Source organism: Botrytis sinoallii (assembly GCF_014898435.1).
Source record: "Botrytis sinoallii strain Bc 23 chromosome Unknown BSIN_024, whole genome shotgun sequence".
Lineage (NCBI taxonomy): Eukaryota > Fungi > Ascomycota > Leotiomycetes > Helotiales > Sclerotiniaceae > Botrytis > Botrytis sinoallii.
The window spans coordinates 182,613-203,054 of record NW_024066051.1 but is presented as its reverse complement, the minus strand read 5'-3'; the positions used below and the strand labels follow the sequence as shown (position 1 = coordinate 203,054).

The following is a 20,442-nucleotide window of genomic DNA, read 5'->3' as shown; positions in this document are numbered from 1 at the left end:
TTTCTTGCTGGCTTACCTAGAATTGGATGGTCGGAATGTTTGATGCTTGGTGGATTTTTTTTTTTCTGTTTTGTTTTCTGATGGGGTGGATCTCTTTTGGGGTAGATCTTTTCTGGGGTAGATGATAGATGATGGTACGGTTTATGGAGGTTTGTATTTTGGTCGAGGTGGCTTTTCTGGTCGAGGTGACTTGTGTTTGTTCCGGTTTGGGAGTTGTGGAGTTTTCTCACTTGGTGGTGTTGGAACTTAGGTAGAATGCTACTTGCTGTCTGGTTGGAAGTTTTTCCGGGTGCGGATTGGTGGATGGAGTGTTTAATGGTTGGTTGAATGGATGTCAATGGTTGGTTGATATCATTGAGATTGCGTGGTTTTCTGTTTTTTTTTGTAAGGGGGGGGGGAGGGGGGTTGCCCTAAAGCTCTTCTGGTACAGATGGAATGTCTGATGGTTGAAATGTAGTAGTTGATTCATTTCGAGTTGTATGTTTATATGTTTATGCTTTCTAGTGAATTTAGGTTGTATCTGGGCTGGGATTATTCTTACAAAGTTGGTGCCGTTTGTTTGATTTTACTTGCTTCTGATACCTCCCTCGCGCACAGTTGGGCGTGAGTTATTGGTCATTCTCACTTCGATGGTGGGTGGGGTAACCTTAGTTCTGGTTTGCCTAAAAGCTTGTGTGATATTGGGGGTTTTCTTATTTAGTAGTGTTTATTTAGTAGTGTTTATTTAGTAGTGTTTATTTAGTAGTGTTTATTTAGTAGTGTTTATTTAGTAGTGTTTATTTAGTAGTGTTTATTTCCAAATGTCTAGATATTTACCCTTCTGGTGTTACGATGATACTAGTAATATTCTCGCAAGTAGGTATTCTTATGTCATAATGGATACCAGGTGTTGCTGATTTTGAACCAGCGGCGCTTTTATTGTTTGTGTAAATCTTATGGTCTTGTTTAGGATTATTCGGATTTTGAATATATGCTTTTTCGTGGTTTGGGTTACTAGGGTTTTAGCTTGAGGCTCTTCTTTTTTAGCTGAATCTTGTCGTTGTTGTTTAGTATCGTTGTTGTTTAGTATCGTTGTTGTTTAGTATCGTTGTTGTTTAGTATCGTTGTTGTTTAGTATCGTTGTTGTTTAGTATCGTTGTTGTTTAGTATCGTTGTTGTTTAGTATCGTTGTTGTTTAGTATTATTCTTATTTAGTATCGTTCATATTTAGAATCGTTCTTATTTAATATTATTAGTATCATCATGAGGATGATGAAGTCAATATAGTACTGGTACTAAGTCGGTTACCCTACTTTCGGGCCACCCTGTTTTGGGCCACTTTTCGATCACTTTTTATACCAAAAATGGAATTTCTAACTTTCTTATTTATAAATAGAATATATTAAAAATTTATGTATATATAATTCAGATCGTTTTGAATTTATTCTGAAATTTTTAGATTTTTAGGATTTTTCTGTATTGAAATCTAAAGCTTCAAAATATCGATTTTTTAATTTGTATAGGAATTATATATAAATTTGAAAATTTTATTAAATCTTTAATAACTTTCTAATAAAAATTGCTAAAAATAAACTATAAATTTTATTATAAATTTATAGTATATTTTATTTAGAGGATTCAGAAAAAATAGAAAATTTCTTATAAATAAATATTTAAAGGGGTACCCTCAAAATGACAGGGATTATTTATACTACTTTAAACTCACTATATACTAACTATATCTCTATATCTGTTAATTTTTTTGAATTCTTTTTTGAATTTCTATATAGATTTGAATTCAAAACTTTCAAAAAGATATACAGTTTTCTTTTAATAATTGTTGTTAAAAAGTTATTAAAGATTTTATAAAATTTTCAAATTTATATATAATTCCTATACAAATTAAAAAATCGATATTTTGAAGCTTTAGATTTCAATACAGAAAAATCCTAAAAATCTAAAAATTTCAGAATAAATTCAAAACGATCTGAATTATATATACATAAATTTTTAATATATTCTATTTATAAATAAGAAAGTTAGAAATTCCATTTTTGGTATAAAAAGTGATCGAAAAGTGGCCCAAAACAGGGGTGGCCCGAAAGTAGGGTAAATCGACTTAGTAAGTGAGTGAAAAATGATGCGAGTGCAGTGATTCATCGAAAGCTTTGAGGGAATGAATATATAAGAGTTCTTCCCATCGTTTTGAATACATGTTTTTCTTTATTGCCACTACATGATCAATATACTTCAACTCAATTTTCGCCGTCATATGTATACAGCTTACCAGTGGAGAAGATCAGAGAAGAAAGTTGGAGGAGAGGAATTGTGACTAAGACTTGATGAGAGAGATTTAGGCAACCATTTCATCGTCAAGCTGATCGAGCCAGCGTCATCGCTGCCTTATACTCGGAAGATAGGATAGACGAATAATTTTACGAGATTCGGAGATACATTATATTTCAGTGACGAGAATAAGCAATACGCAGCTTTATGGCTTTCGGCTTTATCTTTATACACAACATATACCATTTCATAATCATATAACATCACGATACTATCTCCACTACTATTCGCATCCTACATCCCGCAAGCAATAGCGAGGTTAGATAAGGATGTGTATTGAAACGCAATACAGATATACTGGCTGTGGCCATGCGATACCAATGTCAACTTCCACTTCGAGACAGAGAGCGACTAGTGGGATTATCTTTTGTAGGAGGAGTTTGAATAGAGAGGATGGGATAGAGAGAGGAAGCGAAAGTTTCAAAGATTTGGAAATGGAAAGACGAAGATGGTGGGTGGAGTGCGGAAAGAAGAGGGGAAGTACGAGGTATAGAGGGGGGTTTTGTGGGGTTTGTTGCGGAGGATGGGGGGGAGGGAGGTGGGGTGGTGGGGGGGGAGGATGGGGGGGGAGGAAGGGGGGGAGAGGAGTTAGTGATTTTGAAAGGAGGGAAAGAGATTGGGGAGAGGTAGGGTGTGGGAGTCGAGTGGAGAGAGAAGAAATGTAAGTTGATACGGAATGGAGAGTCGAGATTTGGAATTGGAATTTTGGATTTGAGAATTGGAGAGCGAATCTAGCTGGAGAGAGAGGTAAAAATTGAAGGATGTGCTAAATGGGGGGTTGAGTACCTAACTACCTAGGTAGGATAAGTGAGATATGACGGAGTCACAGGGGGATGTAGACTTAGAGATCTTACTGGAAGAGGGGAGGATTTGGATTTTAATGCGAATATGATGGAATTGGATATAATGACTCTTGGAGACATTCACGAGGATTTTGAACGCTTTGGGGCACTGTTTGGGATTTTTCTTTTGCTTGTTTCTTCTGTTTTGTTGTTTATCTGTGATGTTTTAGCTTTATAGGTGAGGTATCTTGATGTTGGCGTTGCGTTGTTTCAGCTAGCTAGCTGTATAGATGGCTGGATGGATGGATGGATAGATAGATAGATAACTATGTTAGGAACATATTATCATGCTATGTTATATTTGCAGTCTGAGCTGAGATGATAATCAATTTCACATATTTAGATATAGGTTGCGTGGATATATTGTATTATCTTGATAGTGATGTTATTGCAAAAGAGGATGGTGTCGGATTTGTTACGAGTACTATCACTTACTGGATTGTAATTTTGGGAAGTCAAATCGGAAGCGGGGAGGACGGTAATGTGGGATTTCTATATGGATAGGTTCTTAATTGGATAGAGTTCTTGTAGCTGTGTGTGTATGTACAGTTTTTGAGTTGGGGAAGAGGAGGATTGGAGATGATTTGGGGGTCGAGAGGGTCTTTGGGTTTGGTTAAGCTAGGAAGACCTTCGAGTGTTGACTTGTAAGATTGGGTTGGAGGGAGAAGAAGTGAGAAGAGAAAAGTTAAGGATTCATTCACTACACGATAGAGTTAGATCTCCACAAAAAGCGAGAGAAAAATCCGAGAGAGAAAAAAACTCAAGATTCACTACACGTTGGAGTTCGTTAGATCTCCACAAAAATCGAATGCAGAAAAAAAGAAGCCATGGATTTTCATGTTATCGTCAGGATCTTAAAACAAAGTCTAGAGCAATTTAAAATACAAAAAATAGACCTACTCAGCAATGGAACAGAGATATCAAAGCACCTCGTCACTGGGTGTCGCTTCGGAAGGGGTAAGCTTCTTACTCGCAGGGTAGACGGTTAAGCCAACAGCCGAATCCATGGAGATGCGTTGATGGAGGTGGAGGGATTATTTGGGGATATGTGGTTTAGAATTTGGAAGAACAGTGTGTGTTCGTTGCTGGCACCAAAATTGGAGTATTTGTTGATGGATACGATTAGTCTACATGATGAGATTTGTATTCATGGTTCAGGACATGATTTACATGGACAAATCCACTGGTTTATTAATTCACATAAGGAATGCGAAACCCCTCTCATACAATCACTGCATTATTGAACCAGATGGAGACTGAAACTATGTAATAATGAGAATCTAACTTCAAATAATCATCCAAAACTTCGGCCGCCTCGTCGTTGATGCTCTCGAGATAGCGAATCTCTGATGTTTGGAATTAGAGGGTATAGTTACCTGTTAAAATTGCTGGCCGTAGTTGAACAATCAAGTGACCTCTCGCCAGACTTTTATACGGCACTTAAGTGAGTATATCTAATGCACCTACCAATGTTCAAGGTATCTTATACGGCTTGCAAAGTCTTTATCAGATTCATAGTTTCACTAGAAGAAGTTCTTTATCTTTATTACTCTTCCAGCTTCTACATCAAATCTTGTTTATAAAATCTCATTGATCCAAAAATCAACTTCATCACATTCAAAGTATTTGCCAGTTCATCAAAAATCAACCAACCACAATCGAGAACTCATCCCAGCAACTAGACAACATGACAACCACCACAATCCTAGCATCGCTCCTCCACAGCATCGAGAACTTCCTCGCCTACCTTTCACGCCCTTCAACACCCATCTTTCATCCTCCGCACAGCAATTTCTCATCATCTCCTCCGCCTGCTTCACAGCCATCATGATTTTCTCTTTCCTAAACAAGGCCGTTAACACTATCGGCGCTCTTCTCACACGTATACCTATTTCTCCCGAAAGACTTCTTAACCAAGCGATCGGAGAATTCGAAGCTATTCCCACATCTGCCGAGACGTTTCTCAGTCAAGCATTCTGCCAAATTCGACGCAGTGCGGAATTACAAAACTGAAAGAAATCATGAAGATATGCGGGATTGTAAGACCGCTCTGAGGAATAAAAAGACTTGTTGGCAACCAACAGCTAAACTGACAAAATATATGCTCATGGCTTTGTATGGGATTTTCCTGACGTGCTATTTTGCATATGTGGTTGTGGAATTTGAAGGCTGGGTCAGGGAGGGGATTATTGTACTTTCGGGATTGAGTTTGGTTAATGTGGGAGTTTTGAGTTTGTTGGGGGGAGCGAGAGGAGGGGGGTTGGTAATGTTAGGATTTTCTTTGGGCTTTTAATTGTTGATTGGGAGGGGACTTGTGTACTGACTATGATAGGGATCGAAAGTAGAGGTCTTTTTGTGAGGACTGGAATTAGGGATAGGAACAGGAATCCTGGGTGTCTCGATTTCAGACAAAATGCGTTTTGATGACAGATATAAACCTTGAAGTAATCACATTGATTTGGGAGTTCTTGTGGGTTTGATACGGAGGAGAGGTTTAGGTTGCTTTGCAGCATTGGGTTGTTTTTATCAGGAGGAAATCCCTTTTGAACATACTAGGAGTTTGATAGATATCCTCGTTCATACCTCTAGTATTTGCGGCAAACAGATTGGCGGGGAGGGACATCATTCCGATCAGTGGAATTGCTTTGAGATCCTTCAATAAAGCTAGCTTTCAATGACTAATTGCAAACATGAACCATCATATAAATAACAATTAAATACTGAAATAACATGAAACAAAGTACAGATCTGCGAAATCTCGTATGTAGACAACTAACATGAAATACCCAAATCTGGTGCTTTGTGAAAGTGTGAATACAAGACAGACAACAAGCTCTCTACCCATTTTCTCGAACAACTGATCAAGATATTCTCCATGAACATAGGTAATTCTTTCAATACCCTCAGTCCCGAGAAAGAAAAAACTTCAGATACCTACTCAGACACGTAGAGTCATTTAATACAAATTCAATTCACCAACCCTGAACAAATACCAAGGACATAACAACAAATAAGAGTCCCACCTTCAGTTTCTAGAGCGCTCGGGTCGTGGCCGACTTGTCTGATCAACCACAGGTACTTGACAGTTCAGATGGTCCGACTTTTATCTATTAATTACAAAACCTTGCAAGAGTATCGCAAGGGAAACTTGGGATCAATGAAGTTGGTGTGGACCCTTGGTGGTTGGGTACACCATACTAAGATTTTGCTCTGTGTGATTTTTTGAATTGTTTCTTTTGGTTTCTGCAATGTTTTTGCTTTGTGGAGTTTTCTGTGGGTAGGTGGAAAGATTGGAGATTCACTATGAGGAATTGAAGAAGAGTTAGTTCTGAGATTGACATTGTTGATAGTGGTTGAATTGCTGTTTCGACTTATATGCAATCACTTCTAGTAATTATTTGGGTGCGAGTCTATTGATTTCTCATGCTAGTCACATGACTTTTTGGCCTTTTTGATGCTCAGTTTGTTAATGCCACCCCAAGATGAAATCATCATTTCACCTGTGACCTATCTTCAACAAGGGCCTTAAAAACAAATTGTATAATACCTCACCCTTTTCTAATGAACAGCAGTATTGAACTTCCAATAAACTTAACTACTGAGTGAAAATTAATATAATACTGAGATGAAATTGGTGGTAAATATAGATTTCAAGCTCTCAAACCATCAAGATGTAGGGCAGACAGGATTCAAAAGGAAAATTAGACATCGAACTCACTGAAATTTCCCCGACCCCTCCCACTTTATGTACCTAAGCATTTATGTTATCATTGTCTGACACATTCATCTCCCTCTTCATACATGTTGTCTAGAGCGTCTATGAAATGGTAGATCAGTGGTCAATCCAGACCTTCCGGTTTTGACATGCAGGGGGTTCCTAGATTATTGATCTACCGTAAAACCCCTCGATTTTCGTTATCTGGGTGTGGATCTTCGGTGATGACTCAACATATGGATAGTAGAAGATATTTCGTATGAAAGAGCTATTTGATATAGGTATTTTTTGAAAGAAATTCTGTTTGGCTGTTAGTAATCTCTTTCTAACAATTGCTTTAGTATTTGTTCTGAGGATTGGCGTCCTTGTGTGTCCATTACGTATATACTCACTGCTGGCTCTTCGATCATTGAATATCGTCTGCTATATCTCACTCAAGTGATATCAGGACATAATCTACTTGATCTCGTGAGTTTCTCATCGGAAAGTGATGCGAGATACTAACAATTCCAGATGATCCAACGGGGACACAAGGAGCGAAAATACTGCAAACTCCCATCTGCCCTCCTGAGAAATTGCCGAGAATAAAAGGGTGCAATGACGTCAATTCCTCCTCCTCGTCCGAGGGACTCAAATCTATATCACCCCCAGGAAACCATCTCCGAAACTCTAATTCCAAGGTCTCTACGAACATCTTCCATACAGTAATCCCATATATAGTCGAATGCTCGCTCCCCACAACACACCTTCCAGACACTGCCTCTTCGCCGCCACGTGTCCTCCACACTCTCCAATTCCCGAGCTCTACACCATCCTCTTCTCCGATCGATCCCGCAAAAACGAATCTCAGATCTGGGTCTTCAATCCTCTGATCACGCCTTCCTACGCACAGCCTCTTCCCCAATGAACATGCATCTCTTCTCTCCACAAATCTTAAACACGCCCTCGTGTTCTTGAAAAATACCGAAATCCCCCAAGCTCCGGATTCCCTTTCGACCCCATCCTCAAATTCGCGTGTTTTGCATGAAGTCATCACAAACTCTCTTACATCTCTCTCATCCAAACATCAACATCAACATCGATATCCGCACCACTAATCCCCTACCCACACTCGCTGGAACCTCTACCTCATCCGCACGGCACCCTCCTCCAATCTCCCAGCACTCCCCACCCCCAGTCTCCCTCACCACCTCCCGCGTCCCAGCCTCCCACCTCAACCTCGTAATCTCCACCTCTGCCGTCCCCCGCGAACCCTCCACGCTCCTCGACACAACCTTCTCTCTGTCTCTCCACCCCGGAGTCCGAAATGGTCGCATGGGCTTTCATAGGTATTGACGGGCACGCTCGCAACCCTCTACGTTCTTCCTTCTCACCGTGTCTCGGTCTCCGCTACTTATGTTGCCGCGAACTTATTCGTCGTTTCGGGCTGGGAGAATTTGCGGTTTGGATTTTAGTGGGTCAAGTGGCTTGGTACATTCGGATGTCAAGGAAAGGGAATGCAGGAAGTGAGGGGGTGATGAAGGCGTTGGGAGGAAAGAGGAGTTGGGAGAGTAGTTAATCTTTCGGTGATTGCGCGGTGGTGGATGAGGTTTGTGGATGATCTATGGACGGTGGATAGAGTTTTGATTTGTTGGAGGGGTATTCAATTTTAGTTGTTCAGGTCTGACGTTCAAAGGAATGAAATAATTGAAGTACAAAAGTAATGGAATCCTTTCATTGTACCAAAAAAGTCAATTATTGTATTGTTCATAATATGATCTCTAGCTCCGCTAGGGTCAAATGATTGCGAATATTATACTTGGCATTCAAAGTCTTCTCTCATCAAATCATCAACAAATCTCATAGATCGTGCATATCATTAAACGTCGTGTCTCTCTCCCATTCACCCCGAACATGATTTCCAGCCAAAACAGTATATGCAAATAACCCAAACGAAAACACAATGCTGCTATATTTTGACCTGTCATTAAACCCCAGCAATTTTTCCCAATCCTCCAAAACCCTCACATACGGTGCAGGAAACAATCCCTTGGCGCCCATATAGCATCCCCAAAACCAATCTCCATTGACATCCTTACATTCCCTTACCTCCGCCCCCTTTGGAAACATTAATTCATCACTCGCACCTTCCGCAGGCCACCAACTCCAAATTGCTAAACTTGACATCCCAATTCCGCCATCAGGTGGGAACGATCTTTCAATCGTTAGCCCAGGGACTGATGTCGGCGCAACTTTCGATGGATCCGTGGTGACGAGTCGAACGAAAGTATCATTATCTTGACCCCAGCTCCATTTCTGTAGCTCGGGTGCAGTATGATCAGCTGAGGGGTAAAGCATGGGTTCGATATCAAGACTATGACCTCCAACTAGATCCTGAACTATTACTCTACGTTGGCCCCCGCGGTCATCTTCAAATCCTACAATAACCATTCGGTGACCTTGTAAGCAACGCCGCCAACCATTGTGGCCGTTCTCGACACTGATCCGACGAGATGTGACGAGTTTGGGATAGCAGGTTGTGCAGATATCGTAATCTCCAGGCTGAGTGTCTGGGACAGCACTAGTACATGAGTAGCAATGATAGCGAGTGGATGAAGGTTGGATGGGATATCGACAGATATCACAGTTGGTTGAGAAGGTGAGAGGTTTAAAGTTACCCACGTCTACAACGCCAGGTCCTTGAAGAATAGTTGCCGATTGTGGAAGTTGTTGACATGCATTGGAGATAGGGAGGCGTGTATGATTCCGATGGTTTATAGTTCAGCGGTAGAAGAAATGTGTACATGATCTGCCTTGTTGACGAGAGATTGCAAAATCCCCATCACCATGGTTGCAAATATTCGCAACGCCAGTAACATTCATTTGTCCATGCTAACAACTTGCACAGAATGCACCACTTTGCAGACGTTTCTGGGATCTTTGTAGTTAGAGTCTTGCGACCATCCGCGCGCCAGCAGCCATTTTTTGGTGCCAAGTAGCGATTTGCTGTGAGCATATGTGGCCTATCTGCGCCTTGCGGTATTTTTCCCGCTTGCATTTGATTTTCCCAATTTGTCCATGCTGAATAGCCAAATCCAAACCAATGCAGACATCCTGCACCGGAACGATAGCATGAGAGACAGATGTTGTAATTGCCACGCAACAAGCTGAGCAATTATAGTGCACTTCATACTCAATATAGTTTTTCTGACATCTTCTACATAATATGAAGGTTCGGGATAAAAGCTGCGTTCGTGGTCTAGATCCCACAGAATGAGAAGAACTTGGTCTGCTACCACTTGCTAGTGCAGCAGCTTTATCGAAGAGAGCTAGATGAGTAGGAGTATGAGGTGAAAGCGGTGCAGGAATCAGTGATTCATCCATGTATGGAACAGATGCAGGAACAGCAGAGGCCACGAAAATATCGGCTGGGGCATTAGCACGAATGCTCAATGGAGCAGGTATATCAGGTATATCAGGTAGTTCAGGCATATCGTCCGAACGAGATCTTTCTAACAAGCTGTTGCTTGATGTTCTTGGTGTCGATTCAGAGGGAGACGCAACGACTGTACTGTTAGATGTTCTTGTAGTGGAGGCTGTTTGTGGTTGTGGTTCCCTACTTGTTGATGATTCACTCAATCGTCGCACATTGGAGTCAGTGCTCCTCCTCGATGGGCCCCTAAAAGGTTGTGATGTTTGCACGAAAGAGGTCCGAGGTATAGTGCTCAAATCTGTCTGCGACCGAGCGGCAGGTCTTGTTTCGGGCGTAACTACCGGTACAGGTGCTGTTGAGCTCCGTGGCGCGCTTAAGGTTCTCTGTCGTCTCCGTCCTCCAGAATTTAGACCAACATCTAAGTGGCTTGCGGTTACGGCACTTATAGACGGCGGAGGTCTGCTTTGCTCATTGCTTAAACTACCCGATCTTGGCGAGGATGATGATATTCTGCGTCGCCTTTAGTTCTGGGAGCATCATCACCAGAGGTTTCTCTCTCCCAGAATCCGTGAGCGAAGCTCGAGGAGACCGTCTTCGTCTGTCCGCCGTATCACGCTCACTTCTTCTAGATAAATCGGGTCTCGATCTCTCTTCTTGTCGCCGCCTGAAAGCTTCTGCTATTCTCTCACTGATCTGATCCTCCTGATTAACATCGATATTCTCTAGGTCAATTCCGTCCAGTAAACCTTCCTCCCTAATTTGTCGTAGAATCTCCTCTTCCATCTCTCTAGAATCTATGTCAGAAGAGCTAATTAGTGACCGTAAAGATGATTGATGTTCGATCTGTCGTGCCGCTGACCGGCTAGTTTCCTCATGTCGCCTTATCGATTCAGTTTCACTATATCCTCTTCGTCGGGCTTCAGAGTCGCTGCGGTCGGGTTCTGGCCTCAACGCAGAGGTTCCTTGTCGAGCTCTTCTTCTTTCATGATGCTCTTCCCTTCGCCGCCGTCTATCGGTGTCATCTGTATTCCTATGATCCCTACTATGATCACGACTCGAATGAGGTCTCGACTATGCGATCTTTCCCCATCTCGTTCTCGTCTCCTTTTTCCCTCCTTGCCTCTTGAACTCTCTACCCCCACTTCTCTCAACTTAAATCTCTTACTTCATCCATCAGCCTTCGATCCTCATCCTCCAAGCGTCTCTCCCTCGAACTTCTGTCTCTCTGCTCCCATTTAGGTAACACTTCATCCCCAGCTTTGTACTTCGCAGCAACTTCCTCCTTCTCATCAGCTGTCCTACCCTTTCTGGGACTTCGCGCCAAAAAACATCTCCAGTAACGTCGCTATTGTAGGAACTGTGCTTCGTATCTCGAACTGGTGCGCGACATGATGGGCATGTATATGGCGTACCGCCGGGTGGAATGGGTGTTTGTGCATTATTCACGGAGACAAGTTGCCAGGAAAACCATTCTTTGAGACAAGAGCCGCAGAAGGTGTGTAAACAATCGAGTAATGTTAACGGTTGATATAAAACCTCTGTGCAAATCTATGACCAGTTAAAACCAATACTCTATTCCTCGAGATGCAAATGCGGCTTCAAGCCCAGCCCTATGGAGTTTTGCGGGGTAAGGTCTGTTTTTAGGATTTGGTGACTTTAATAATTCTCGACTTACAGAGCATGTCAACTCCTTCTCAAGGTCGAGACCTCGATTTTCGGAGCCAGAATCCATGATTCTTCCTACGAAGATATGTAGGATGAGGATGAAGTGGAGTTGCAGAGGAGGATAGGTCATGATTGCGCTGGGCAATGAAGAAAAATGGATTGCTCTGTGGCGCGATTACGATACGATGTGATTGAGAGCACGGGATTTGTAAGAGTTCTGGAACCTACTCACCGCACATGTACGCTTTTCCGACTAAAATATACGATTATTCAGCTTTTTATACCCTGGTTTATTTATGACTATATGAGATTAAATTGATATAGTATTATAGAAAGATTTAAAATTACTTAAATTATCCAAAAAAAAATATATGATTTATTTTTAAATATTTTTATAATAGTATTTTTGAAGGGTTAACGTTGAAAGTTCGAAAATTTTCGAAAAATTCGCTTATTTTGTATGGGAAAAGTGTTACAAGTTAAAAATTCTGAACTTTTTCAACTAAAAGCTTATATAACTTTTCAATAAAAATATTTAAAAATAAATTAAAATTTTTCATATATAAAGAATGATTTATATTATTTACTAAAGAGTTTTTGTAATTTAATATCAATAATTAAATTAATTATATAGTATTTTAGTTTATATAGAAAAACATGAATTTTGCAGGGATTTTGTCACATTTGTCACAGGGGTGCGGTAAGTAGGTTCCAGAACTCTTACCGCTAAGGAAGTAGAATGTCAAATTTCCTTGGGTCTAATCTTTAAAAACCTTGTTATCACATTCATGTTTTTTTTTCATCGATCCCAACCAAATGACTCGACTTTATCACAACTTGACAGGCGTATGTTTGCTTTGAATTCCTGGTGTGTTCATTTACACACATTTCGTGACTTTTGGAGTTTTCGAATCGGTACATCTCATCTCGTATTCACCGATTCTTGAACCTCACCACTCATATAAAGACCCTGGGCAAGTATGAGTACAGTTTGTATGTTTTGAGCGTCGATGACAATCCATCATTCCGACTGTAAACAGAGAATATACAGCTGGGGGCTAGGAAAAGAATGAAGAGTCCCCATTGATGAGCTGAGATACATGCAACCTGTCAATTACTTTATATTCATCGCCGCAAAGGCTTGGAGAAGTACATGCAATGCCTCCTGAGCTTTGGATGATACAGAGTCTCGAGATTTCGATGTTTTTCTTCTATCAAGTAAGAGGTGAGTCTTGGTAGTGGTATCTTTACGTTCATACTCTGGATAGGACGATAGGTAATCTAGATCTTCTTTTATTTGAAAGTGCTCGATCCCTTTTGTAGAGTAGAGAATACTTTCGAACAATAATTTCCAAGTATCTCCTACAATTTGATTAATCGAAGCTATAATGTGCAACAAGGCTGTGTACGGTTGAAGGCTCAGCTGCTGTGCTGTGTGACGAGCGGCATAGATATTCAATGTTCCCCCTCAGTGTTGGAAAAAGACCACTTCTATTACTATGTTTCTGGCATGAAGGATCAAACAAGAATGCTGCCTTCTATATCACTCCAAACATCTCCAAAGCAGCAGAAAAATACCAGTGATTCACCAGTTGCATCATCTTCTCGGAAACTCCCCTCTATGCCGCCCTCATCCACAAGTGTGCAATGTCAAACCCAAGTTCCAACCCAAGTTTCAATGGGACAACAAACCCCGCAAGCACAGCAGTCAGCCGCAACTAGCAAACAATTTACTCGAGCTGGCTATTTCACTTCGAGGAACCTGTTTACACTTGCTTTTCCTTCTTGGATGAACAGTCTTTTGGAAAGAGTCGTCAAGCATCTCATAACTTGGGATAAAGCAACAACCATTGCTGCAGTTGCCATTATAGTTGGTACTGTTATATCATATTTCGCGTTGAAGTTAGCTATTTGGACTGCGACCAAGGACTATATAGAATATTGTCAAGGAGAACAGGTGTGTTTTTCTCAAACCAGGTGGGCCATTGATGTTACTGCCGATTACTGACTTGGAATCGAATTAAAGCCAACTCAAGTAGCAAGTGTGCAATGCCAAAAGGTGGCCACCCAAGCGCTACCTCCGCCCCCTTTCTGTCGATATGAAAATGGTACTATATTGCGTCGAACATGGGCCGGGACAATGATTGGAGCCACTGAGTCGAGAACACAAAATGATTATTATATTTTTGGGTATGCACTTATAACATCTACAACGCTTTATGCTACATGGAAAGCGAAACATTCGAAACTTCTGAGAATCCTAAGAGAGTCGAGTGTGCCTGCACAAAATGACGTGGAGCGACAGTGTCAAAATCTCGATCATTACATTAAAGATACATGTTCTACAGACCTAGCTGGACAGCATGCTTTCACAGCGCTTCCCCGAAAAAGTTCTAGCTGAAGATCAGGTACAGCCGTAGCCACCATTCAAGGTAATATGGGATTGCGGAAGCCGCGCTAAATAATGATATGGACCACAGGGGAAAATGAGTCGCGCACTGCAAAATTATCAAATGAGGTACATGTAGCGCAGCAGCGTGAAAGAAAGCTGAAAGGGCCAATAGTGAAACAAGAGCAGAATGCCCGGATAGAGCAGTTGGCGCTCGAGGACTCGAATTTCTCGAAAAAATATGAGAAATTGAAACACATCTACAAATGAATCGACTAGAAGCAAAAGGTAGAGATATGCGGGGCAGAATCACGAAGTAGAATAATTATGGCTTCGCATCCACTGTTGTTTTTCATTGAAGCTTCATCGTTCAGAACCATCTTGTAGGATAAATCTACCATGTTAATCGGGATATTAATTACTCTCACACTTTTCTCTTATAGTGATTTCAATCAGAGGCCCTCCGGATCATCGAATAGTCGATACGGGCGGGTTTATGACTCAAAGCAAACATACCCCATATCAACAATTTTATTTATTTTATGATTCACAGACGTTGTATACATGAATTCTTTGATGACTCGACGAAAACAAATATCTGAGAGCATCGATCGTGAATACTAACATAAAAAACGATTTCACCACTGCGGAGGAGTATTCACATTGGAGTCAACGCCTCCCTCATGAATCACATACACAGATCATGACGCAGCTATATAAGCTTTCATCGCCTCTCTTGCCATCCCATTTTCCATTTCAACATCAAAAACATCAACACTACATAGAACATCGAAATCATATATTCATCAAAAATAATCATGACTACCTACGAGGCCGTGCCCAATACAGATGGCCAAATTCTTATACCCGTCAGGAAGAAGCAACCAGTTCTTCCTCAGCCTAATATTCCTCGCACTAACCCCCCATCACAACGACCACAGGGCAAAAGAATATCTATTCGAAGATTTGGAAATCAAGCACGACCACAATCACCGCCGTTTCAAAGACCTGTTTACAGATCCAGGATTCGGACACCGGGAGCTTTGCGACCAGAACAAAGCCAAACCTCAAAACATAATGCAAGTAAAGGACTCGAAGTCCGAAAATCAGTCAATAGAAGAGTTGAAGCTTTTGATTGTTCTGATCGTCATCTGCAAGATTCTAACACCGGTACCTTGGGCTCTCATGCCTCGAATCAGAGTATCATGGTAAACGGTTCAAACTCTGTGAGGCCGAAGGAGGACCCGTTAATAAGAGCAAAGAACGATAAACATGCCAATATAATGAGTCTTTCATACATCATGGAGCAGCAGCCCAGTGCGCAAAAGTTCCAGTCCGCTTCCGACGAAATAGAGGAGAGAGTCATCGACTTGACTGCGTCTTCCCAGAGCGAAGAAGAATACGAATCTGAAGACGAAGGCCAGGAAGAAATGTCACCCTTGATCAGGAATAATTCATACAATCACGGCATCCCTAATATTGCAAAATCCCGTCATTATATTCTCAATCAAACCAACGCTGCCTCTTTACAAGATTCTTTGCTCAATACACCCGTGAAAGTTGAGGACATTGAACAAGCTGTCAGAAGTTTTGGATTCGGTGGTGACACAGGAAGATCAAGTACGACACAATTCAGGGCGGGACACAGATTACCACCGATCAAAGAAAGAGGCGCGGGGTATTCTCAGTATCATCCAAACTACATGGCTTCATCACCCTTGACTTTGCCTCGGCCTATTCCAAGGACCACAGCACCGCCCGATCTCAGTACATTGGAACATACGGCTATAACTACACTTGCTAGTCTCAATCGTTTTTTCGACTCGAAAAAGCTGTATTCTAGTGCTACTACTTCAACTCCAAACCCGTATTCACCAGCGCCAACCAACGAAAGTGACCAAACTCACAGTCACAGTCTAAAACGCCCCTCGTCTCATATCTCCACCCATTTCCCCACAGAGATTCACCAGTCTACGTTACCTGCATCACCAGAAATGACTGGGCTCGATCCAACGAAAAAGAGAATACGCATAAGCTCTATTCTGAATCCAACATCTCCTCCTCCAGCGTCCACTTCATCAACGTCACAAAATCAATACACAGGCTCTCGCCGTGGCGACACTTCATTCACTCGCGATTTAAGTGAGCTCGCTAGCGATTTCGAGAATGATACCCTGATGCCATCTCTGCCTTCTGACGCCTATCCATCTCCTCCTAAATCGGCATCATTGTCATCATCCATTCCTCCCACGACTAACCCACGCCCTCTCGTTCCCCGAGATACAAGTCCAAACATCTTACTCCCCAAGAAATTCACCGATCCACAATCTCACCTTGATTCATCCAGTGACCGTGCCTACAGATCTCCTGCACCCTCACCACCATCGCTACCTCAATCTGAAATTCATACTCCAGCTCTTACTGGGTCAGCTCCGAGGTCTCTAGATCCAATGAGTACTGATATTAGAAAGCCAAATCCAACTCCACAATCTCAACTCCTATTCTTTGGCCATCAAGCCTACTCACCTCTACCTGCACGAGCCTCACCTATCACTCGCTCATCTTCACCTCCATGCTCGTCCTCACCCTCATCCACATCTCCATCCGCATCTACCAAACCCGATTCAAAATCACTCCCACGCAAAAACTTCGCCTACAGAGCATGGAAAATGCGTCCTTCTCGCTCTATAGTCACTGGTCTCTCTGATTCAAACCCCCCACAATACTTAGTCGTGATCCGGAATGACGATCGTTCAAAGACCATTCCAAGTTCGGATGCCTTGGATACAAATGGCAATACGGGTAAATGGTGGAGTGTACTTGCGGTAAAAGAGGGTTTGGACGATATTAGGAAGATTTTCGAATAAAGATGAATGTATGTATGTACTGGGAACGTGGGTGACAACCTGTCGAAGGACTATTTCGTCAATACCTAAAGAGCGCAAGGGGCTCAGAGAATTGGCGGATGATATTGTCTACATTGTGACTTGACGAATTGGAAAAAGGATTTACAGGCGCTTAAGGAGGCAAGGGATTAGGAACTCGGTGGTTTTCATCATCCGCATATGGAATCTAATTGCGTGTAGTTACGCGATCGCATGTTTCACTACTTACTGCATAGAAGTAGTGTAATGCGAATCAGCATAATACCATATTATCGATATCAATTTGCTATCTACTAATACTGTAACATATTCAGCAAACATGAATTTTCGGTTGAATAGTGAAGATACTCAGGTGGCTGACACTAGTTCTTCATCTAAAGTAGTGACTTATGCAAAAGGTCCAGGAGTAATTGTAACAGTCAAACGTCATTATACTCCCCGGCCTTCTTCTTCGCTTGATCTGCATAAAATGTCGGTGGTTCATTATTTGATTTATTTGCTATAATGGTCTATACTCATTCTCCAGATAAATTTGAGCATTCGTGCGAAATGTCCAGCTCAAGTGTTCTTTTTGAAGCACTTCACTATTGAGTTCCGCCTCGGAATGATACTAATGAATTATCTTGTCTTTTCTGTAGTTGATAGTCGTTCATAGCAATGCAATGCTATACTAAGCTTTGCTATGGTATATAGTATATCTGCGCGAGATATAAAGGGGGTATTATATAGTACATTTAAAAGTACAGTTTTCAATGACGTAGATTCCGCTACACCATATTTTTCTGCAGATGGCCGAGTGTTTTTAAATCGTCCATACCATGCTGATCTTCAACCTTGAGCTACCATTGTCGTTTCTATCTTCAACCTCATGTCCCCAATTCCGTACCGGGCACCATTGGAACATCTGGCTGTTCTTCCTTCTTATTTTCCATATCAACATCCTCATTTTCCGTCGGTGGTAATTTCGCTGCCTCATTTCCCTCTTCAGTTTTCTGTTCCCCACCTTCCAGCGCATCTTCATCGCCAGGGGCGACAAGATCTTCGGGTTTAATATCATCCTTGAAGATTTCGTCAATGCTGTCCGATTTCTCAATTTTGTCAAAAGCAGCAAGTTTGCTTGCACCTGCGATCCGTAGTGCTCTCCAACATTTGCTCGCTTTAGCTTCTATAGCCACATTTTTTGATTCTTCGTCTCGAGCCATATCGATATCCATATCGTCCAGCTCGATTTTATTCTTGAAACTCTTTATGGAAGGAACTTGGTAACGTTCTGGTTTCTTCAACCTCTCCAAGCCACTCTGCAAGTCGCTTTCCGCAAGAAATTTGAGATCTAAAGATCCTAGAGGATTAGGGCGCAATCGTTTATTAGTTGTCGCTTTGCGAGCCGACGCTTTAGCGGTAATATAATCGTGAGGTGAAACAGCTGGTCTAGCAATAGAAGGGCAATTTTCGACCTTCCAACGAACCCAGTTCTTATCTCTGGACAGAACCGTCTCAACCATACGGTAAAAAAAGGCACCATCCGCGCCTTTCTTCAGATATTCTGCAATCGATTTTTTCATATCTAATGACCACTTTGTCTATAAATTGTGAGCTAATACCTACTAAAAGACGCGTCCAGAAAACGGGTTACTTACATCCTCTTCACTAAGCGTCTGGTCTGCATAAGTTACCGATCTATTGAGGTTGTCCGGTAGAGCTTTTGAAAGCTTCTCTTTCGCCTTGGCGCTTAATGAAAGAAGGAAATCCATTATTATCAGAATTTGAACAAGTATATGCCTTCTAAATGACAAATCACTAATCTAGCAATGTTGAGTTAGCATCGTGCTAGAATTTGTGGGTGTTAGATGATAGCATACCTCTAATTCAAACAAGTCCCTACTTGTGAGATATTTAGGATTGAAGGAATTAGCTAGGTCATCGTCTCCCTGACCGCGCTTTCTTTTTGTTCCCCTCTTACTATCCTCTGCTACCCTTGCTGCCGGACGCCCTGCAGTCTCATGGTGTACCGACTTGAAAGTTGCTATTGTAGCTTCCAGACCCTTTTTGAACTCGGCAAAATTCTCAGAATTGAACAATCGTTTCGGTTGGCTGAAGCTCTGCTGTAATGACCAGAATATCGGGTATAACTCATCGGGCTTCATCGGCGGTTCACGTTTTGATGATGCTACATCCTTGCCTGAGCCATTGGCATCTTCAGAACCTCTCGCCGTGCTCGTTCGTCCATTTGATGCTGGCTTGGATGTTGGTGGAGTTTCTTTCGTATTGCTGTCCGAATCCACTTCCATCTTCTCAACATCCGTTGGAATGGACGGTATGGTGTCGAAAGATGTAACATTTTCGACATGAAATTCACCGCGTAGATTCACAGAGCTTTTATCGCCAAGGGGAAAGCTTTGAAACATGAAAATGAAAACGCGACCGCAGAATGCAGTATCCTCTGCTCTGGAAAGTCGCCGCAAAAGCTCGTTGCAGCTTCTCAAGATAACTAAGTTCTTCTGGTTGAAATGCTTTGCAGTAATTTTTTCACGTCGTGACTCAAGATAATCAAATATTCTCCGGCATCCCGCAATAGTCTGACTATCCAGTAATTCTTCAACGAGCCAAAAGAGAAGGGCAGGTTCGCATTGTTCATCGTCAGACAAGATGGAGATAATATCGAGGAGGTTCCACAACCTGGAAGGGGAAGAAGTTTCAATGGATATAGAGGCCTATGGGTCGTCAGAGGGTATCTACGACTCGTACTGGTGCATGGCTTACCAGTAAATTGTTGAAAGTATCTCGAACAGCGGTTTCGATGATCGCATACTGACTGCGCTTTTTAGTTTCTATAGGTGCCGCTTCGTTGAATATCTGATCGATTCGTTCGTATGTGTTCGCAAGCTCCGTTTTACTCAATGGCGACTCTATCGTGTGTGTTTCTTTGACATGTTCAGCCCGCTGAAGCATTTCCAACAATAATTGCGCAAAAGATTCCACAACGGGAAGACCGTGTCCCTCCATACTGACAGCCATGTTGTGTTTCGATGTCAATTCACAAAACCCTTTCGTACTGGCGCCGACGAAAAGATGTGATTTGAAAGGTTTCCAAGGTTGGTGGTAGAATTAATTGTTGCGAGAAGTAAAGGTTATCGCGACGTCAATCTAGATACGGCGAATTTCTGCTTAGTCATCACGTGTAAGAGCACTGGTGCACCAAGCTTCCAAAA

The 20,442-nt window shown here is 41.9% G+C and overlaps 7 protein-coding genes across 7 annotated transcripts; 3 read left to right on the top strand and 4 right to left on the bottom strand.

The window, feature by feature from the left end:
- Positions 1–4,994: 4,994 nt before the first annotated feature.
- Positions 4,995–5,180, top strand: EAF02_010124 (uncharacterized protein; the record flags this gene model as incomplete). Its single annotated transcript, XM_038906172.1, has 1 exon — positions 4,995–5,180. The coding sequence occupies one exon, from the start codon at positions 4,995–4,997 to the stop codon at positions 5,178–5,180; it is 186 nt and encodes a 61-aa protein (XP_038753899.1).
- A 2,132-nt stretch (positions 5,181–7,312) lies between these two features.
- EAF02_010123 (uncharacterized protein) lies at positions 7,313–7,915 on the bottom strand (the record flags this gene model as incomplete). The annotated part of the gene is made up of 1 exon (XM_038906171.1): positions 7,313–7,915. The coding sequence occupies one exon, from the start codon at positions 7,913–7,915 to the stop codon at positions 7,313–7,315; it is 603 nt and encodes a 200-aa protein (XP_038753898.1).
- Positions 7,916–8,721: 806 nt separating this feature from the next.
- On the bottom strand, positions 8,722–9,312 carry EAF02_010122 (uncharacterized protein; the record flags this gene model as incomplete). Its single annotated transcript, XM_038906170.1, has 1 exon — positions 8,722–9,312. One exon carries the CDS (start codon positions 9,310–9,312, stop codon positions 8,722–8,724), a length of 591 nt encoding a protein of 196 aa, XP_038753897.1.
- A 495-nt stretch (positions 9,313–9,807) lies between these two features.
- EAF02_010121 (uncharacterized protein) lies at positions 9,808–12,089 on the bottom strand (the record flags this gene model as incomplete). The annotated part of the gene is made up of 4 exons (XM_038906169.1): positions 9,808–10,735; positions 10,779–11,365; positions 11,597–11,842; positions 11,970–12,089. 4 exons carry the CDS (start codon positions 12,087–12,089, stop codon positions 9,808–9,810), a joined length of 1,881 nt encoding a protein of 626 aa, XP_038753896.1.
- A 1,398-nt stretch (positions 12,090–13,487) lies between these two features.
- Positions 13,488–14,360, top strand: EAF02_010120 (uncharacterized protein; the record flags this gene model as incomplete). The annotated part of the gene is made up of 2 exons (XM_038906168.1): positions 13,488–13,916; positions 13,986–14,360. 2 exons carry the CDS (start codon positions 13,488–13,490, stop codon positions 14,358–14,360), a joined length of 804 nt encoding a protein of 267 aa, XP_038753895.1.
- An 806-nt stretch (positions 14,361–15,166) lies between these two features.
- EAF02_010119 (uncharacterized protein) lies at positions 15,167–17,215 on the top strand (the record flags this gene model as incomplete). Its single annotated transcript, XM_038906167.1, has 1 exon — positions 15,167–17,215. The coding sequence occupies one exon, from the start codon at positions 15,167–15,169 to the stop codon at positions 17,213–17,215; it is 2,049 nt and encodes a 682-aa protein (XP_038753894.1).
- An 884-nt stretch (positions 17,216–18,099) lies between these two features.
- EAF02_010118 (uncharacterized protein) lies at positions 18,100–20,248 on the bottom strand (the record flags this gene model as incomplete). Its single annotated transcript, XM_038906166.1, has 4 exons — positions 18,100–18,813; positions 18,871–19,035; positions 19,093–19,944; positions 19,994–20,248. 4 exons carry the CDS (start codon positions 20,246–20,248, stop codon positions 18,100–18,102), a joined length of 1,986 nt encoding a protein of 661 aa, XP_038753893.1.
- Between the last annotated feature and the right edge of the window lie 194 nt (positions 20,249–20,442).